This window comes from Lissotriton vulgaris, chromosome 7 (assembly GCF_964263255.1).
Source record: "Lissotriton vulgaris chromosome 7, aLisVul1.2, whole genome shotgun sequence".
Taxonomy (NCBI): Eukaryota; Metazoa; Chordata; class Amphibia; order Caudata; family Salamandridae; genus Lissotriton; species Lissotriton vulgaris.
Window position 1 is genome coordinate 882061127 of NC_141695.1, and position 18814 is coordinate 882079940.

The 18814-nt window shown below is 45.1% G+C and overlaps 1 protein-coding gene across 1 annotated transcript in view; it reads left to right on the forward strand.

Annotated features, from left to right (window-relative positions):
• Positions 1-18814, forward strand: part of FAT2 (FAT atypical cadherin 2) — a 231215-nt gene that overhangs the window by 82405 nt on the left and 129996 nt on the right. Inside the window, exons 3-4 of the mRNA XM_086931273.1 lie at positions 10542-10603; positions 14982-15293. Of these exons, the coding sequence (XP_086787399.1) occupies positions 10542-10603; positions 14982-15293 (374 nt within the window). The remainder of the gene's footprint in view (positions 1-10541; positions 10604-14981; positions 15294-18814) is intronic.

Here is an 18814-nt window from a genome sequence, read left to right on the forward strand (position 1 = left end):
CTGTGCCACACCTGTTTTTCACCCCAGCAGTTGTGTAACAGTGTGTTTACTTACTGTAATAATAACTGATTCATTAGAATCGCTGAAAGATTAGTATCTCTAACGCTGAACCACCCGCTGCCAACAGGTAGGGTCACCTGAGCCTCTGTTGACCAGCCCCTCCTGCTCTATGACAAGCGTAGAGCTCTTTATATTTTCATGTGCTGTGAAGACTAAACTAAGACTGAAACACTGTTATTTCTGATATTTTGCTTTGAGAAAGACCTGGGTGTGCCAGCCACTTTGGGCGAAACATGTGTCGGCTGCATTTCCTGTTACATCAGGCTTGAACCATGATCCTCATAATAAAAACCAACCAAAATCATAGAGAACTATTTTCTGGGCATTTATGCCTTGAAAAAAACGAGACACTCCCCTGTTTCTTGAACTGCTCATTGACAATGTCTGACCACATTGAAAAAATGTAGGAAACCTCTTTAGACCGGCGTCGTTCAGCAATGCAACTTGGCATCTTCTTGGTCACAGTTGTGTATTTAGTTGGGTATATCTTGAACGGTAGCACTCACACTCCGGTCTCTCCCCTGTACATGATTATCTTGCTGTGGCTGGTTCGCATTCATGTCTTCATATAGCTTCACAACATGTAAGTGATGGGTTTCACTCTTGCAGTATGTTTGCAGGACAGCGTGGGCTCATAGTGAATGAGACAAAAGGCAGTCTGCATCCATATCAAAGCGGAAAGATTTTTAAAGCCACATAATTGCTTTAGAAGCACATGTGAGTTTGACCCACACCCACCCACACCCACACTGCACACACTGTACCCACACACACACACACCGCACCCACACACACACACACCGCACCCACACACATACTCTGCACCCTCACACACACACACTCTGCATCCTCACACACTCTGCACCCTCACACACAGCTTATCTGTTATTTTCTTCATTTATTAGAAAGTTTACTCCCTTTAAGATCTGAACACAGCTGCCTGGTCCTGTTTATGGCTAATAGATCATGTCTGTAGCCACACTGCACCTTCACACACACCGCACCCTCACACACCGCACACTTACACACCACAACCTTACACACACTGCACCCTCACAGACCATGCACCCTCACACACCGCACCCTCGCACACACTATTCCCTCACGCACAAACTGCACCCTCACACACACACTGCACCTTCACACACCGCAGCCTCACATACCGCACCCTTACACACCGCACCCTCATGCACATTGAACACTCACACACTCACACACCGCACCCACACCCCCACACACACACCGCACACACACCGCACCGCACCCACACACACCGCACCCACACACGCACCCACACACACAGCACCCACACACACCGCACCCACACACACCACACCCACACACACCGCACCCACACACACTCTGCGCCCTCACACACTCTGCGCCCTCACACACTCTGCGCCCTCACACACTCTGCGCCCTCACACACTCTGCGCCCTCACACACTCTGTGCCCTCACACACTCTGCGCCCTCACACACTCTGCGCCCTCACACACTCTGCACCCTCACACACTCTGCGCCCTCACACACAGCTTATTTGTTATTTTCTTCATTCATTGGAAAGTTTGCTCCCTTTAAGATCTGAGCACAGCTGCCTGGTCCTGTTTATGGCTGATAGATCATGTCTATAGCCACACTGCACCCACACACACTGCACCCTCATACACACTGCACCCTCACACACACCACACCCTCACACACACCCTCACACACACTGCACCCTCACACACTGCACCCTCACACACTGCACCCTCACACACTGCACCCTCACACACTGCACCCTCACACACTGCAACCTCACACACTGCAACTTCACACACTGCACCCTCACACTGCACCCTCACACACCGCACCCTCACACACCGCACCCTCACACACCGCCCCCCGCCCCACACACACCGCCCCCCCACACACACCGCACCCTCACACACACCGCACCCTCACACACACCGCACCCTCACACACACCGCACCCTCACACACACCGCACCCACACACACCGCACCCACACACACCGCACCCTCACACAACGCACCCATACACACACACTGCACCCTCACACACACTACCCCCTCACATGCCACACCCTCACACACCGCACACACCGCACCCTCACACACCGCACCCTCACACCCGCACCCTCACACCCCGCACCCTCACACCCCGCACCCTCACACCCCGCACCCTCACACCCCACACCCTCACACACCGCACCCACACACACCGCACCCACACACACCGCACCCACACACACCGCACCCTCACACAACGCACCCATACACACACACTGCACCCTCACACACACTACCCCCTCACATGCCACACCCTCACACACCGCACACACCGCACCCTCACACCCCGCACCCTCACACCCCGCACCCTCACACCCCGCACCCTCACACCCCGCACCCTCACACCCCGCACCCTCACACCCCGCACCCTCACACCCCGCACCCTCACACACACACTGCACCCGAACACACACACTGCACCCGAACACACACACTGCACCCGAACACACACACTGCACCCGAACACACACACTGCACCCGCACACACACTGCACCCGCACACACACTGCACCCGCACACACACTGCACCCTGACACACACCGCACCCTCACACACCGCACCCTCACACCCGCACCCTCACACCCCGCACCCTCACACCCCGCACCCTCACACCCCGCACCCTCACCCCGCACCCTCACACCCCGCACCCTCACACCCCGCACCCGAACACACTGCACCCGAACACACACACTGCACCCGAACACACACACTGCACCCGAACACACACATTGCACCCTGACACACATTGCACCCTGACACACATTGCACCCTGACACACACTGCACCCTGACACACTGCACCCTGACACACACTGCACCCTGACACACACTGCACCCTGACACACACTGCACCCTGACACACGCTGCACCCTGACACACGCTGCACCCTGACACACGCTGCACCCTGACACACGCTGCACCCTGACACACGCTGCACCCTCACACACGCTGCACCCTCACACACGCCGCACCCTCACACGCCGCACCCTCACACGCCGCACCCTCACACGCCGCACCCTCACACGCCGCACCCTCACACGCCGCACACACTGCACCCGCACACACACTGCACCCGCACACACACTACACCCGCACACACTCTGCACCCGCACACACTCTGCACCCTCACACACTCTGCACCCTCACACACTCTGCACCCTCACACACTCTGCATCCTCACACACTCTGCACCCTCACACACTCTGCACCCTCACACACTCTGCACCCTCACACACTCTGCACCCTCACACACTCTGTAATGGAACATACACTCCAAATACCACTCAGTGCCACATAATTATATGCAACATAATTGCACACCTCATACTTACACTCTACTCAATGCAACATAAATTCACTTTATCTGTCTATCTATCTATCGCCCTCCCTCTATCTATCTATTGCACTTACTCTATCTATCGCACTCACTCTATCTAGCTAGCGCATCACTACAGCATCACTCAGGGCCACCACAGCATCACTCAGGGCCACCACAACATCACTATGCGCTACCACAGCATCACTGAATGCCACAGCATCACTCGTCACCACCACAACATCACTGAGCGCCACCACAGCATCAATATGTGCAACCATTCAACAACAACTGGTTCAAATATGTTCTCTCAATGTTTCAAGCTTTATTACAAATGTCACAAAAAGATGTTAATATTTCACTTCTGTTCTTGGATTTCCGTCACAATAAAATACAATGAACATAATCGTTAAATATTTACAAAAGCTATTGCCATTATAAATTACAATAACTTTTATTTAAGTATTAATTCTTAAAAAAATTAAAAGCCATTTTTATTTGTAATATCAATACATGTAGGTCGCGTAAATACAACACATATTGCATTACAAATGCTATAGGTGTCACATTTGCGAAAGTTAAAAATATTGGCATTGTAAATGACAAAGCTATTAATTTCGCTATTTTCAAAACCAACACATAAATAAAAAATTTGTCATTTACAGTACCAATAGCTCAAACTTTCCTAATGCGAGACCTATTGCATTGCAAATGCTTGTCCTAACAATAGCAATAGCTGTAGCTTCATCATCACTGTTATCACTAACAATACACTTATTTGAAACTTCTGCAACTTTTGTTTCTAGGCCACTCTTCTGTAACTCTCTCATGCACTTTTCACTCTCTTCCACCACTTTAGCGAGTTCTATAGCATCTTTCAAAGTTGGATTCCTCGCCGCCCACAAACGTTCTTGGACCTTCCTGTTGTTAGCTTGGACAACTAGCTGGTCTCTAATCAGTTCGTCCGCCATCTGACCAAAGTTACATTTAATTGATAATTCGCGCAGTCTTGCTACAAACTCATCAATGCTTTCGTCAGCCAATTGTTTATTTTTATAAAATTTATTTCTTTGAAGAATAAGGTTTTCTTCTTTGCCAAACCGGGTTTCTAGTCTTGCTACCGCCTCTTTAAACTCATCTAAGTCAACTTGTGACCCTGCAGGAAGTACTTGTGGTAAATATCTGAAAAGGCGCTGTCCTTCTTTACCCAAAGTGGTCATTAATAGAGCTTTTTTACGTTTGGGTGAATAATCCTCTCCATCTAGGGCTTCAATGTAATTGTTGAACATGACTATCCAGTCTTCCCAGGCTATTGGTGGATTGCCTGGCTCAGATAAGAATTGCGGAGGAAGAGCAACGTTAATTGATTGAGCCATGAGTCAGGAATATTCTTTTATGCACCACAAAATAGGGTAAAGAACAAAATGTCAATACTAGTAAACCAGTCAGTAAAGCAATGATAAATTTTAGAATATGCGCTTACTCCAATGTGTAGCGAAGATCTGTTGGTAGTTAACGATGCTTTTCACCTCACTGCGAGTGTATCCTAGGTAACTGTCAACAACGGAGAAAAGCACTTCCAAAATGGCCGATTACGTCGTGCGTGTATTTTGTTACACGTCAGACGTTCCAGCCACAGCGTGAATCTACGCGCATGGAAGATGCGCTTCAGTGACGCGCTTCGGTGACGTTACTCGCGTTGGAGCGGGATTCGCTTTGGTTACGCTGCCGCCTGCGTTGTTGTGCGGCTGCGCGTTGGGTTGCTAAGTGACTCACCAACGCTAGGATTCGCTTTGGTGACGCTGCCGCCTGCGTTGTTGTGCGGCTGCGCGCTTGGGTTGCTAAGCGACTCACCGGGTTCTTAGACGTTGATATGGATGACGTCACTCACCGCCACGGAAAGGAAATCCAGTGAAGAAATCCACAAAAGACTATCTTTGGAATAAAATAGTCACCGCCAACACGGAAGACGTTGTCTGCATCCACGCTGTGTACCACACAGGGTTCTTGAGGGAGATGAAACACTACCGCACTGTATAATCCTCCAAAGCTGCAGCACCAACTGGGGAAGCAGTGGTCGGACACCTCGCCAGCCCAAGTCGCCAAATGTTGTAAAGGAAATGAAGATCTCAGGAGCAGGTAAGTGAAGTAAGAGCTTTATTGCAGCACAGGTATAGGTAGGTCAATCCCTCATCCGACCAGCGCTCCAACTGCCAACAGGGCGAAGGAGAACTCCAGAACAAGGAACACACAGAGAGATCTAGAGTGCTGGCCCAAGGAAGGAGCAAAGCACTGTACAACATGACACATCAAAGATATAGCATTCCAAATTTTTTGGTTGCCAGCATTTTAACATTTCAACCATGCATAACCACATTTTCCGTTTTTGCTACCGTTACCTCATTGATGAAGTGGGTATAAAGGCCCATTTTTAGCCTTTTCCTATTACCACTTTCTTTATCCAATATGATCTTTCGGTGGCTTTTATTTCCAGCTAATTAAAGAATAATCAATTTATCCTGTGCGACAATCGAAAGGATATTGCTGTCATAAAAGTATAATGACAGCAGTAGTAACGTCAGCAAGCTTTGTGGAAATGACACACCCGATAAACAAATAGTACACAAACATAGATGCATATCTAATAATGACTGCCAAGCCCTTCTATCCTGAACTTTATCCTGGTTCTTGAAACCATAACGAGACTCTCGTTATGAGTGGCCGAGTATTCTCGGTTTTGGCTGAAAGCAGGAGTTTCGGTCGGAACAGGATTACAAGTTGTACCGTTTTCTGAGACACCTCTAGGTCTTTGGTAATTGCATGCTGCCCCAGCCCTTATAGGGCTGGTAGGCCATGTTGATACTTCCAGGTCACAATAGGTAATGTCCAATAAAAAAAACTCAGCAGACTAGGGAAGAGGCGTCTGGCAATAGTGGATGTTACAACTCTCTCTCGCTATATTATCAGTTTGCACCCAACCTTGTTCCCTCACACTTATTGTTTTTCTCCTCCTCTGTTCCCCTCGGTCCCTCCTGCTAAGTTCTCCCCATTGACTGATGGTGCTTTCGTCCAGTCCTGATTCGATTCTTGCCTTTCTGTGAATCCCCTCCTGCAGTTTTTTTTGGCATCCCAGCACCACTCAGCATTTCCCCAAACTGGAGGGGGTTCGATCATCTTCAGTTCTCAGACGAGTTTCTAGGTTTTCCCACTGGCTAGTTACAGTGAAACTCCTCCGCTCACGGATAAGCGTTTATAACCTATCTCCTTCGGGTTTATGCACATTGATTTTATATCTGGTGCTAAACTTATCTTTTTCCTGTCTCTCTGTGCCACCACCACCATAGCCGTATTTGACAATGTGCCACCCGTAATTTGAGAATCTAGTCCACCAAACGGCCTGGGGGCACAAGTGTCTCTCTCCTCCACACTCCCTTTTCCCTTGGCTCTGGGTTTCCTTCACAGCTCTGGAGATTAGATACATTCCATAAGTTACCTCATATGGGGAGTTTACATCACCATACAATATTCGGTTATCCAAGGGTCACGACCACAAGTCCTATAGGTCATCATGCCTAGAGGACCTTGTTCTCAGTAACATGCCTAGAATTACAGGCTCGCAGGAGGAATTCGGTGCTGCTCCGTAGTAAGCTCCATTCACAGGGGCCTGGATGCGGCAGACTTATGATCCCATGGTAATATTGGGGCCCAGTAGTACCTTCCAGGGATACTGGCATACATTTAATGCCCCCCTCAGTTTTTGGTTTCATAGTCCAGTTATTCACTAATCTCAGCCAAATTGATTAGTTATTTCTGTTGCTGATGACCGCTCCTGCCCATAGGCCGTGACTTGCACTACATTATAGTAAACATACATAATAGCACATCGGTCTTTCCTACATATCTTCAATTTACCTCATGCTTCATAGTAGCTATACATTGGTTGTTGCAGGATTAGAGCCCAGTCTTCAAACATTATGGGCAGCAGTCTAAACGTTTCCTATAAAGACCACATGCAAGAACATACCTTTTACCGTCCACGCGCAGTGAACAGAGTAGCATTCCACTAAACTATTTAAAGGGTTCACAAGCAGCAAGAAAGCCCTAAACAAGTGTCACTAAAGTTCAGTGCAATAATACTTAATGATTCTTTAGTCTTTCCTCTAGACCCACTCGTCTGCCCCCTCTTTTACGATGTTTATATTGGGAGTTAATTAAATAGCTCTAGAAGTCGCTAGTGTATACAATGTAAAGTACGTGCTTGATAGAATTTCTAAATCAGACTTTGCATCATGTTTGTAGCACCCTTTGGGTTTTCTCTAATGCAGTGAAGTGCCTGAGTCTGTTTAGCACTCACTACTGACATTTGTTTTTGGAACAAACCATAGACAGGACTTCTCAATTCAATAAAACTGAATATCACAAAATTGGCCAATGATTACACCTGCTATTTGTCAATGCTATCAAAACAGTAAAATGTTAATATTGGTGTGAAGCTCTGGTGTCCAGATTTGGACGGGTTACTCCAGGTCAGGATTCTCGGATGTTGGAGGCCACAGCACTCTAGTGTGAAATGCATAAGTGTCATTGCCAGATGGGATGGGCCTTCTAAGCACTAGTTTATAGTGAAGGTGTTCTTGGATTTAAAGTCCAACTCACAAAAGATTATGGAATTAAACGATTAGGCACGCATACTCAAGAAAGATGAGGCTGTGTGGTTAAACTGCTCATTGTTAAAACAGGAGCCCTAAAACCAACCTTATCACATGGCCATATAATTAAAGGGCGTGGACTTGGAAACAGGCTCAGTGTTTGTATTGTAAGTTATTTACAGAAAACAATGTTTGAAATTACAAAAAGTGGATAATCTAGAAAGTCTTTCCAAGTGCCTGTCAAGGAAGCATATTAATCTGAACAAAACATTAAAACATTTGGGAATGCTAATCCGTTATTAAAATTGGATAACTGCAGTATACTAAGCAGCTGTGGTAAAAAAAACTAGGCTAGAGCAATAGTTGTATGTCAGAAAGTAAAGTCGAATAATAACCTGCTTCCAAATGATCAGATACCACAACAGTGACTCCTTGAGTTCTGAGGCGAGGGAATGAGAGAGAAGGGAGGTCTGAGTTCGCCTGCATCCTCCCAAACACTGTTACCACATAAAGCAAATGTAGTGCTATAGAGACTTAGTACTAGTGCCTCTGTGCTCCTGGTTCCGGACAAAACCTTATTCTTGTGGTGTAGATGTTCCTAGAGTTTTCAAAAAAGCGTACCCTTAGAATATTCCTTAAAATCTATGGGATGATCTCACATACCTCACAAAAGAATCCTCTAAAGGTGGGCGGGCCACACATCGTGTTCAGGGTACCTGCAGGGATGAGGGGTAGAAGATCCAGACAAAGCCTAAACATACAAATCTTGTTCGCCTACCCGAAGAAACGAATCACTTTAATAATGGGGTGATGAGGTGAAGAAAACAAGAATGAGGATGCACTTGGAGAGTATTATCACTACTACATCCGACACGCCAACAGGTTTCAGCCCTAACTGTGGCCTGTACTATAACTGTTGAATTTCACCATTCTTTTGTTTTAAAACAATACTTTTTATATTATTACAAGGGTTTTCTCAGTGCATGTCTAGGATTGTTTTAAGGTAAAGATAGATATTATTATTATTATCATACCTCACTATAACTTTAACCTTTGTTTCTTCAGTGAAGTTCTTTTTGTTTATACCCGTAAAATAGGATCTTATTACCATACCTAACTGGAACGTCACTTGAACCTGGTAATAACATTTGTTTTTTCAGTGAATTTCTAAGGTTTTTTTAATAAAGGAAATTAAGATTTCATTATCATACCTAACTATAATGTCACTTTAACCTTTGGGTTTTCAGTGAATTTCAGTTTTTTTTTCATATTCACCCAAATCCCTAGTTGAGCATACCATTTGTCGTGCAAAGCACAGGTTGGTTGCAGGCCCTGTGCCCAATCCATCCACCGGTGGCCTACTCCCCACAGACATCATTCCATATTTTTCTGCTCTGAGTCCTTAGGTCCTGCAGTACCTCACGGGAGGCCTCAGTTGGTCCCTCTGGAGTTCTGCAGGACCAGCACCCCAAAAGAAACACAATTAAATTGCACCAAGGGAGGGTCTCTGGGACCACCCTCAAAAGGACATGGGGGGTCAGGGTAACCTACACTGTCACCTTATGTCCAATTTTCAATACAGATTCAGGACACAGGGACCAAGTCCCTGTGTCCTGTAATGGAGCTCCAATATTTCTCTCAGTGCTGCAGCCAGCCAATCAGGCCTCTCGCTCCCTCAGAACCAGGTTTGGCCCCATAGGACTAAGATGTCCAATGGGAAAAAGACCCTCTTGGCCAAGCAGGCCACTCTATTTTTTAATTCATGGTACTGTGGGAGTCCTGTGGGACTCCCACCTGGCCAAACTGTTTAAATATTTGTAACTTTTTAAGTAGTGCAGACAACCTCATAATCAAAAAAATGAAACAAAAATTACTCCATGGGTTACTGAGGATACCTCAGTTTTAGACTAGCCTTGACTCGTAGGATAATGTGAATGCCAGTGGTTTTGGACAAATGTTAAGTCACAACGGCCCCCCCGTGGCGGGATGCCTGGCCTTCACCTTGGGGATGCCCAGTACGGGTTATCTCACAGGGAAAGGCCAGGACGGATTCCCAGTGCAAGCGCCGAGATGCCCAAGGGTAAATCGAGCGCTATATAAGACCTCCCAAAACAAAAAACAAAAAAATTCCTCTTTATAGGTAAACTTTGTCCCCTATGTTGCTGTGCCCCAGAGGTAACTGTGCTTGTTTTATATTACCATTAATTTCTCAGTTTTAGTTACAATTCGTTGCATAGTGTGTAGTGTGGCTGCTCCTTGTTTGAATGGTTATTATTCCATTGGTTTCTATTGACATCTACTGTTAGTATAGTTCAGTATGAATTCTGTCATATGCCCATTCTTTTATAAACACTACTGAAGTAGTCTTCTTTGGTTCTAATAATCCGAAGAAGTCCTGGTACCTCTTTCTTGCATTACTAACACCAGTTCTCTCCTTCCCTTGCAGGCTGGATCTCCACTACCTCTCATGCACTTGATCGTGAATTCAAAGAAGAACATAACCTTGAGGTAAGTGAGGCCAGCGTGGGACATAAGCGTCAGTTCCATTACAGGACTGCTTGATGGTGGGATGACTGTAATTTGGTCCTATGCAGTCTCTGAGCGGTTTTTAACACAGTTGACCGTTCATATCCCAAAAAATGCATGAAGATAGACTTAGCTTGCTTATCCTCTATGCTGTCTAATCTCTCTCAGTGGTTGAGCGGAGAGGTCATATCTGGTCCTGCTTCACTCCTCTTCATAGTTTCTCCCCATTCCCTATCCTGTTTATCTTAGCCTAGAGCCACTGGTACTGGTTGACAAGCTGGGCATCTCCAGGTATCAGGATGCTGTCAACACATTGTTATACCTTTAAGTACTATCCCTGACATCCAAAACCCCTTCACCATTTTTTATTCTATTTTATTTTTCTTACGAAGTTTTATATTGCACGAACTTGACTCGAAGGTATCGGGTATCAGATCGCTTTACATTGCACCAGCTGCGTTACATGAGGACACCATTGGCTTATTCAGTGTGGAAGAACCTACCTGTGATATTGGCATCCAATCAGGGGCGGCCTTAGGTATGTGCAAGCTGTGCACCTGCACAGGGCCACCAAACCCCAGGGGCCACCATGCCAATATATATCCTTAATATAATAATCCTCTGAGGATGGATACATATTTGCGTGGTGGCCCCTGGTAGGGATTTGGCGGCCTCCGGCTCTGTTCCACTTCCAAACACCCTGAAACCCCCCTCTTCACTGGCCTCCGCGCTCCGCCCCGCCCTGACCCCCTCTTCCGTGGCCCCCTACCTATGCTCCCTGCCCAGGGCCACCATGAGCCGAGAGCCGCCCGATCCAATCCTGGGTGTACAGTTTAAGGACCTCATTTGAATTTTTCCAGACGGGTTCTCTTTCAAGAATGTCTTATAAGTGCAATAGCCTATAATGCACCTGTAATACAGTGGACGGTTAAGTAGCCACATTTTTGAGGGAGTGCCTAGTCTGTCAATCTCTAAATAAGGCCACAATCCTGAAACTTTGCTTTGCTCACTGTTCTTCAGACCAGTTGTGATTCAATTTTCAGAAACTTTGAAGTTTTAGAAAGAGATAGACTCTGAACCGTCTCTTTGCTGGGGTGGTAACCTCGTCCTGCAACACTTTTGTTACGAATGCCTAGTTTTAGAAGTGATCCGTAATGCACCTAATAAAATCGGCCATCGAGGTGCTGGGAACTTATCAGGTGTTATAACTGCAGTTTATTACAATGTTTGCCTATGAAATGGAATACTATGCAAATTGTGATACTTACTGCATTAAAATCTGCACGTTCTGGTATTTCCTGGCCTTTTTTCTTAATTTAAATTCCGGCAAGTGTGACCTGCTGAAATTTAAAGGGAGACGTGTTTACTACACTGAACATGTGCCAGATGCGACAAAAACTTGAAACCTCCTAATTACAGTATGTGGGGTACTGCATATATCAGAAATGATCAAGCCTCTCCCAATGAGGGTTTTTGTTTTCATAAATCACTGTTTGTCTTTCATCAGCCTTTCGTTAGGGAGTAAAGGATTTTCTTTTTACTTGTTAGAATAATGTTATATGGAATTTGTGGTTTTCCTTTTCAGTTAGACTACAATTGTTGTCTAGTGTATGTTTTTATATTGTTGAAACTGATATTGCGATCTACAGTTCTGTGATGACCTCAGGTCTATGCGGGAGTCAAAAACTCCATATCAATAAATAGACTCGTTATAAATGTTAATATTAACAAATGAAATATTTGAAATTCCTACATCCCTTTCACAAGTTTAAAAGTAGTTTAGCTTGAGTATTAAAATATCTAAAAGAACGTTTATATGGGTTTTTTTCAGTAAGGTTTATTTGCTCATTACTTGTTCGTTTAATGAACTTTTCCTTGTTGATTTTTTTCATGTTTACAATTTCCTACACTTGTTTATATAGGAGCATTTTACAAATGAAGTAAGAAGCAATTATTTTGCAAAATGTGCATCTTAATAAATTTGCTTAGGCCTTGTTTGTGCAGAATATTGACTGCAGAAAAATAAAATCTTCACATTTCTACCATGATGCTTGTGCGTACAGTTGCTGCGAAGGCGGAAGGGTTCCTGTAGTTTCTCACTCTTATCTGTGGGCCAGTGCGCTGGTGCATTATACGAAACGTCTAGCTAATCATTTTAGAAAGGCACCTATGGCTGAGTTATTGACAAGCAATACTGATAGTTCTTGTGAGGACTGTGACCTGGTCACTGTCAGTCACTCAAAGACACTGAATGGAAAGAGATGGAAAGGATTGTGGAAGGATCTAGTATGAATGGGGGCAGAGCCATGAGACTGGTTCAAATGTTTGATGGCCTGAGACTTAGGGGCATATTTACAAGCCCCTATCGCCACAGGAAGGTCACTTAATGTGGCTTAACGCTGCCTTGTAAATAAGGCCCCCTTTGACGGTGTCCTTAGCTTGAAAGGGGAGGGCAGTGGGTGTTGCGGTGAGCGTTTCACTACAACACCCATTGATTTTGAAGCTTTCCGTTTTTACAAGGGCAGCATAAATAGGAGGCTGCGCCAAAATTTAAGACGAGGGAAAACCTGGTCTTAAACAGGCGAAACAAGGGGAAATGCTTTATTTCTACTCATTCTTGCTGTTTCCATGTGTGCTGCATTGTGCAGCACACATAGAAACAGAAAAACGCCATTGATTGTTTATGTGCAGGAAGTGACACCTTCCTGCACATAAACAATCTTTAACAAAAATTACATTTTGTAACTTCTATGTGTGCTGCATTGAGCAGCACACATAGAAGTTTCAAACACCTTTTAAAGATTGTTTATGTGCAGGAAGGACACCTTCCTCCACATAAACAATCTTCCCCTCAACCCTCAAAGCACACACCCATGCACTATGGTGCAAGGGTGCCTGCGTTGGCGTTAGGCTGTTAAATTTAGCGCCAGTACAGGGGGAAAGGCAGGGCTGCATCATATTCTTGGAAATATGGTGATGTCCTGGGTTGCTAAAGTGACGGAGTGTGTCGTTAGCCTTCTTGGCTTAACAACAGGGTTCGCCACTTTATTTGTAAATATGCCCCTTAAGTCATCTCTGTCTTGCCACATCGTGTTTTTTACAGTTCAATGTTCTTCGATGACCAACAAGTGAAAGATGGAATTCTTGAATTAACTTTAGCCACTGGTGTTATACCGGATTTCACTTCATAACTCTGCATTATGCCACAGCAGACAGAGAACAACCATGAGCCAGTAAGCCAAGGTCCTGCAGCGAGGGAACAGTGAAGCCCGAACTGCAAACCCATCTCCTGTCTGAATGAGGATATACGCTACTTCGGAATGGTTCCAGTCTTGTTGAGTACCATCAGTGAGGTGCAGCTTGAGTTTGATGGCACACAGTGGGCTACAGGGCATGATGATATTTGTCGATGTTAGTGCATTGCACTGATGAAAACAAGTGATGGTAGGATATTTGAACTAGCATCAGCCACTGGTGATTGCTCTTGACTGGATTTAAGTACATCTTTTGTTGCTGACTGAATCACTCCGGATTGGGCACAACGGTATGTATATCTACAATGATCCTTTTCCAAATGGAAGAGTTAGAATAAACTTCCAGCTACACCTCTGAGAGTGAAAAAAGCAGCCCATGGCTAGTTTTAGTGTAATTGGGCCTCATGAGTGAGGTGCAACTTAAATCTTATGGTACAGTGAGCTACGGGATCGGGCATGTATCATTGCACTTAGTGCATCACAATGAGAGGAACAAAAAGTGATGGGTGGGAGGCTTGAATTAATCTTAGTCACTGGAAAGTACTCTAGGCTGCTTTTTATTCCATGATTTTTTGTTCAGTGTGCCACCCCAGGCAGAGAGCATTCATAGGCACATTAACCTTGGTCTTGCTCCACTAGACCCTTCACTATTTTTTTGTATTGTAGAAAGAGCACTTTTCATTCAATTTAATGCCGAAGAAACATCTTAATTGACTTATAAAGTGTTGTGTGTGTAATTGTAAATATTCCTTTCACCAACAAAGCATTGTAGCCAATCGTTAACAGTTTCACACTATAAGAAAACATTGAATGAAACAAAAATAGGTTATATTTCTATTGGTTGGCAATAACTGAAAATCTATTGTTATTGAACTATTGTTCAGTTATGGTTTTGGATATTACATTTAGTTGTTACTTGAATGTTTTATTTTTCTTTCATTAAATAATTACAGCTTTGTGATTATATTTAAACTTGCTCTGATGTTTCTTTGAGAATGAGTTTGTACTTACAATCTAGAAATTATATGGTATAATCCCTGATGTACCATTCTTAAACTGATGTCCTGACTGACTGAATATTTTCTGCTAACTCACTCTTCTTGTAGGTCGCGGTCTCAGACAATGGGAACCCTCCACTGCAGTCGAACTCCCGGGTCATCATCCAGGTCCTAGATGCCAATGACAATGCCCCAACCTTCCTCCAGAAACGCTTCAGTGTCCAACTCCCAGAAAGACTTAGTTCTGAGGACCCTACTAATATCTACAGGCTGGTGGCCTCTGACCAGGATCAAGGGTTGAATGCCCAGGTTACATACAGCTTGCAGGACCAAGAAGATGACATTTTCTCCATCCACCCCACCTCTGGTCTTGTCTTCTCCAGGAGTACCTTTCGTGCTGGAGAGTACAACATACTTACAGTAAGTCTAAGTGACGCACTTGAGAGGTATTCAAGAGTGACTTGCAATGTATGTAATATTGATACTGCAAAGCTATGCCTTGCCAAAGAATAGAAGGACCACTTTTTGGCATAGCCAGTAGAGAGTGAGGACAAGCAAGAAACAAGATCTCCAGAGGCTCCAGGTGTGGTGCCGAGCATTTAGGATTCACTAATGAGAATTTTAAGTAATGTATTTCAGAAACATCTCTTTCACTTTACATGAAATGGTAAAACAATGCCTAAACATTTCACAGTGAATTGCTTTAATGTCCAGTGTAACATATAACTCCTAGGCCCTATTATGATGTCAGTCAGACTGCAACCGATGGCCTGTTTGTTGTGGTCCAACCGACATCTAGTGCTGTGATTTGACTGCCGCATTATGATGCGTGGCAATCGGAGGCAGCATGCGGAGGGACTGACCGATTAATCTGATTGGCTCAAGAAGCCCGTACGACCGTTGGACAAAATGTAAACCCCTAGAATGGGGAGGTGCCTGCTCAGGCACCTGGTAGGGATTACGATGCCCCTCTCAGGTAGAAACTGAATTTGGGGGACCTAGCAGGGTCTCCATCCCTCCACGTCCTCCGCTATGAGGCCTGGGGGTGCCTGTGATGCCCCCCTAAACATCCATGCCTGTGTGCCATGCGCCACATGGTGCTTGGCACACGGGGCATGAATGCTTGAAAACATCAATTTTCTCAATGCAGCTTGAACTGCGGACCTTTTCCGGCCGCTGCACAAGGCGCATTGAAATAATTGGGGGCATATTAGCAATGGCCAACGATAATTATCGCTAGCTGTGCTTAGCAATAGTTAGATTATCGCAAGCTATCTTTGGTTTTATCGCCCTGGTAGCGCGTAATTAACAACGTGTTACTCCAGGGCGATAAAAATTCGAGAGATAGCGAGGTTATCTCCCATTTGCAGGGAACATCGCTGGTTTTCCAGCGATGTTCCCTGCAAAAGGGTGATAACCTTGCTGATACAACTCACAGGGTTGTATCAGCACAATCCACCCCCTATGTTAGGGGTGGCTAAGTCAAGAATTTAGCAGACGTTAGTTTTTGGAGAAAACTGCTGTTTTCTCCAAAAACTAACATCTGCTAAAATGCTGGGGCATCCATGCTGATAGCGTAAAGCCGCACTATTGATGTCCTGACATGCAGTGTATGTCAGGAATGCCCATTTTGCATCTCATTAGGGAGGCAAAGGTAGGCATAGTGCAAAAGGGTGCTAACATGCGATTATGCATGTTAGCACCCTCTTGTAAATTGGGCGATTTTTTTATCTCTGCTTTTTGGGCTTTTTGAGCCAAAAAAGCAGAGATAAAGCCCTTGTAAATATGCCCTTTGATGTTTCCAACTGCCTCATGGGTGGTTGCATCCTAATTGAGTCGGATGGAACCGCCGACTACTAGTTGGTCATTTTATATTCTGACATGATGCCAGTCGGACGCTCGGATGCTCGTCCAACCGGCATCGTAATCAGAGCCCTAGTTTTGCAAATCCAGATGTGTGCAATAAGCACTTGAGGAATCTCAAGCTCGCCTCCTGTCTAGGAATTGTAGATGTATCACTGATCCTGGGAATTATCTCATATATCAGACTCACCTCTTTTTCCCAGGACTCTCTTTTCATTCACCAATCATGTAACCTCTTAGAGTCTGTCCTGAGGTTACAAATGATATTTTCTTTCACAATCATTTAATCTTTATAATAATTGTGTACTTTTATTGGTTTCTGCCCTTTTCACTTTACTGTTTTGCACTGTTTTCACTTACATTTTTCTGTGGAGAAACCATGTACTTTTGCACTTCAACCTCCTTCGTCCATTCCTTGCATTCCTTTCTGTTGCATCCCTTAGAGTGAAAGTAAATTGGGCAAGCCAGGGGGCTGAGAACCAACTGCTACCACAGGCTTTCCCTTTTTAGGTTGCAGCGTACCAGACAGCACAGCTGTCTGGTTTACTAAAGACATCTTGAAAACATTCAGAAAGTTGACCTAGGTTCACATTTTGTGGCTTTCTATTTGCTGACTTTATATCCTATAGGCTGTCCAGCTCAAGTTTGTCCCTCCCATTCCCCAAATCTTGTTTACTGTATTCTACCACAAACTCGCTTTCAGTAAATAGGCCTTTAAAACTTGTTTTAATCTTGTCATATTTTCTGTGCATTCAAGAGGTCAAATGTCAGGCTGTGTCTTCCGGGGAGCTTGGAGTTTATTTTTCTATCTCTGACTTCAAAGTAGAGGATGTATGTGACAGTCATGCTAGCTGGTGAGGATCTGCTTGAGGAAGGCTGTACAGATGATATATTTTGTTTGTAACACACAACAAAATTTAAATGTCTGTAAATTAACTATGTTGATGATCAAATCAATACCCTGGGTGATGACAATTCCACACATTGTCGTTTGTGCGCTGTATGTTTTAGCAGTAAAACTGTATGTGAGTGCAAATGTAATGGTTATATCAGTTCAAGATGTGTTATCTGTAATGGCAGCACACTATCAATACCATGCATACTACATTACCCCACTCCACTTTATTCTCCACCACTCCATGCCACAGCACTCTACTTTGTACCACCCCACACTTCGTCACTCCACTCCACACTGCGTCACTGCACTCTTCTCTACACCACTCCACTCTACGCCTCTCTACTCTAAACCATTCCACTCTAGACTATGCCAATGCACTCTTCCCCACTGCTCTACTATACACCACTGCACTCTTCGCCACTGCACTCTACACCAATACGCACCACTCCACTCTATGGCACGCTACTCTGCAACACTGCACTATATGCCACTGCATTCTCCTGTGTGCTACTGCACTCTACGCCACTCTACTCTGCACCACTACATTTTATGCCAATGCACTCCACCCCACTCTACTATACACCACTGCACTCTATGACAGTATACTCTGCAACACTGCACTCTCTGCCACTCTACTTTATGCCATTCTATGCCACTGAACTCTACGCCATTTAACTCTAAGCCACTGAACTCTATGCCACTGCACTCTAGGCCAATTCACTCTAAGCTACTCTAATCTACTCTGCACCACTGCAGTCTACAACACTATATACCACTGCACTTTATGCTATTTCACTTTACTCTGAAACAATCTACTCTGCCACGGCACTCTATTGCACTCTGCACCACATCGCATCACTCCTCGCCATGCCACTCCACACCACGCCACTGCATTCTATGCGTCTGCACTCTACGCCAATGCACTCTATGCTTATCTACTCTGCACCTCTGCACTGTACACTACTATACTCTTCTCTATGCCACTGCACTCTTTACCACTCTACTCTACATCATCACACTCTAATTCACTTTACTCTGCACCACTGTATGCCACTTCACTCTACACCAATGAACTCAACACCACTCTACTCTACACCACTGCACTCTGTCACTGAACTCTCTGCCACTGAACTCTATGGCACTCTACTCTGCGCCACTCTACTCTGCACCACTCTACACT